The 2,673-nt window shown below is 37.6% G+C and overlaps 1 protein-coding gene across 1 annotated transcript in view; it reads left to right on the top strand.

Moving 5' to 3' along the window:
• Positions 1-1,288: 1,288 nt before the first annotated feature.
• Positions 1,289-2,673, top strand: part of znrd2 (zinc ribbon domain containing 2) — a 6,261-nt gene continuing 4,876 nt past the window's right edge. Inside the window, exons 1-2 of the mRNA XM_014017646.1 lie at positions 1,289-1,391; positions 1,782-1,933. Coding sequence (XP_013873100.1) covers positions 1,376-1,391; positions 1,782-1,933 — 168 coding nt within the window. The 5' untranslated portion in view covers positions 1,289-1,375. The remainder of the gene's footprint in view (positions 1,392-1,781; positions 1,934-2,673) is intronic.

Raw genomic sequence — 2,673 nt, 5'->3', positions numbered from 1 at the left:
CCTCTGGCCTGGGAACGTCTCGGCGTCCCCCAGGACGAGCTGGAAAGTGTTGCTGGGGAGAGTGGGGTCTCTCTGCTGCTGCCCCCCATGACCAGATCCCAGGTAAGCTGGCCGGACAGACAATTTATATTGTTAGTCTAAATTATTACATTTAAAATTATAACTCTAATTCAAGCAGAATAGCCTATTGTCAACATAATTATGGAGTGTGATTTATTTTAAACTCAAAATATCTTCAAACTAACGAAATATAAAGTTATTATGGAGGAAAATCCGTCTGGATAACAGCAGACTGACTGCTCGTAAAATGTACGACAGGTATATCGTGTCTGGAAAAAAATCTTAGAATACGAAAACATTGGTGAATGCCACGAATTCTCCTAAATCACTCATACGCACAATTTAAGAACAAATCTGTGCGTACAAATGGTTCTTGCACGAGGACCATTGTTATGTTTAATTTGAGTTGGAAAAAATAAAATGCCTGTTAATTAAACATTATAGGTAAATAAATAATTTTCCTTTAATAATAAGTTGTAGTGCATCATAGTTTTGTGAATCATCATTAGATTTGACTGAAGGAGCACTAGTGGTATGACAAAATGGCTCTGAGTGTACACAAGTCTAAAAAGGTTGGGAGCCACTGGTCTACAGGGCTCAGGTCACAATTTCAGTGTCTCTGTCCGTGGTGCTGAAATACTTAAGTATTTMTTCATGGCGTTAAATAAGTTATCCCCATAATATTGAAATGAATTGTTTATACTGAAGTAACATTTTGCCTTGAAAACATTATTATTTTTAAAAGCATTATTATTATTCACACAGACCCATAGTATGCCTCAAATAAAAGTCCTGAGCATCTGCTTTTACAGAGTTTTTGTCCACTTATCTGCACAAAACACAGCTTCACCTTGAATGTTGGTGGGGTTTTTTTATACAAAAAATCTTTATTCCATGTTCTATAGTAGTTTTTAACCTGCTGCGCCTTCCTTACTAACAAGTGCTCATTTCACTGTTTTAAATATTTTTTTATTAATGAGGAAAGAGAAGTGAAAAACAGCAATATTTATCCTTATGAAAATTGTCTTTTAAATTTGCATTTGGAGTACTTTGTTTGTTTGTTTGTTTGTTTGTTTGTTTGTTTGTTTGTTTGTTTGTTTGTTTGTTTGTTTGTTTGTTTGTTTGTTTGTTTGTTTGTAATCAAGAACCACAGAACAAAGTGCGCCAGAGTTCATCTCGTCTCTTTTTTCCATAAATTTACGAGCTTTGTCGGCAGAGGGCGCTCTAGTCCAGCAGTGTTCCACTTTCACGGAAGAACAAGACCGCGACAACTATTGACGTCATCACGCAGAACGTGTAGCTCTGAAGCAACATCATGGCTTTGAATGGAGGTCTGTAAACTCAACAGTTATCATTCTGCTGCCATAGTAATGTTTCCTGTTAGGTTTTGGTGTATTTTATGAGCTGGTTCGACCTTTTTTTTATTACGTGTCGTTTTATTTCTGCTGAGTTGTTGTCTCCACCGTAAAACACGTAATTTGGCCGGCACTTCGATTTACTGGCTAACTGTGTTGTTATTTTCTGACAGATACTTCTTCTTGTTCAAATTCAGCTCCGACTATAAGGGTTAAACAYGTGTTTTACAAAAGCAACTTGAAGTATGACACATCCGACGTATATAAAATGCCAAAAATATGCACGCATAGCGGTGTTAGCTAGTTTACATGAAGTAAAGCTAAGTCATGTGCGATTAGTTTCACCTCGTTGTTTCCGACGTGCAGATGAGGAAGACTTTGAGTGGGAGCCTCCGAGTGAAGCGGAGATGAAGGTGATCCAAGCTCGCAGGGAGCGACAGGATAAAATCAGCAAACTGATGGGAGATTATCTTCTGAAAGGCTACAAGATGCTGGGAGAGTGCTGCGATGTGTGTGGGGTGAGTGCAGGCGGGTTGTTGTTACAGATCTGAGCTAAAATCATGTAAACTTAGCATAAAAAGTAAGGACATGTGTGTTTGGTAGAGTATTTTTGTTGTAACAATGCTTCTTGGCAACACGTTTTATAGCGGGCACCTGATTGGCAGCACCTRGGGAAGTGTAAGTAGCAASAACAGATTTGGTAAATTTTTCATGTGCACAACCCACATACTCAGCTCTACTGCTCATCCCTCAAATGCATGTTCCTTACAAATGTGGCACCATTTAAAAGGGAAAATAGCAGGCTTTCTAACGATATGACATTTAATACCAAGAAGCATTGTAACAGCAAAGCAAAACTCTACCAAACACAAATATTCTTAGTTTTTGTGCTAATATTATTATAATACAGGTCTGGTGTTTTTATACACACTCCTGACCAAAATCTTAAGACCAGTCAAAAAAGTGCAAGAATTTGCATTTTGCTCTATTGGATCTTAAGAAGGTTCTAAGTAGAGCTTCACAATGTTAAAAGAAGAAATCAGTGCAAGAGACAAGAACTTTTGAGCAGGGAATTTTCTGAAAACTGCATTTACACTCAAACATGATTTTTTCAGCTGATCAAAAGTTTAGGACCATAGTCTTTAAAAACCAAAAGCTGTGCAAAAATCTGGATTCCATGTCATTTTCTGTCAAGTCTTTACACTGTCAAGACCTCCTGATGGCAAAAGTAAAAAAGCTCACTGACTTTGAATGTGGT

The sequence above is a fragment of the Austrofundulus limnaeus genome, unplaced genomic scaffold (genome assembly GCF_001266775.1).
Source record: "Austrofundulus limnaeus strain Quisiro unplaced genomic scaffold, Austrofundulus_limnaeus-1.0 Scaffold174, whole genome shotgun sequence".
Classification (NCBI taxonomy): Eukaryota; Metazoa; Chordata; class Actinopteri; order Cyprinodontiformes; family Rivulidae; genus Austrofundulus; species Austrofundulus limnaeus.
This window is presented reverse-complemented; position numbering and strand designations above follow the sequence as displayed.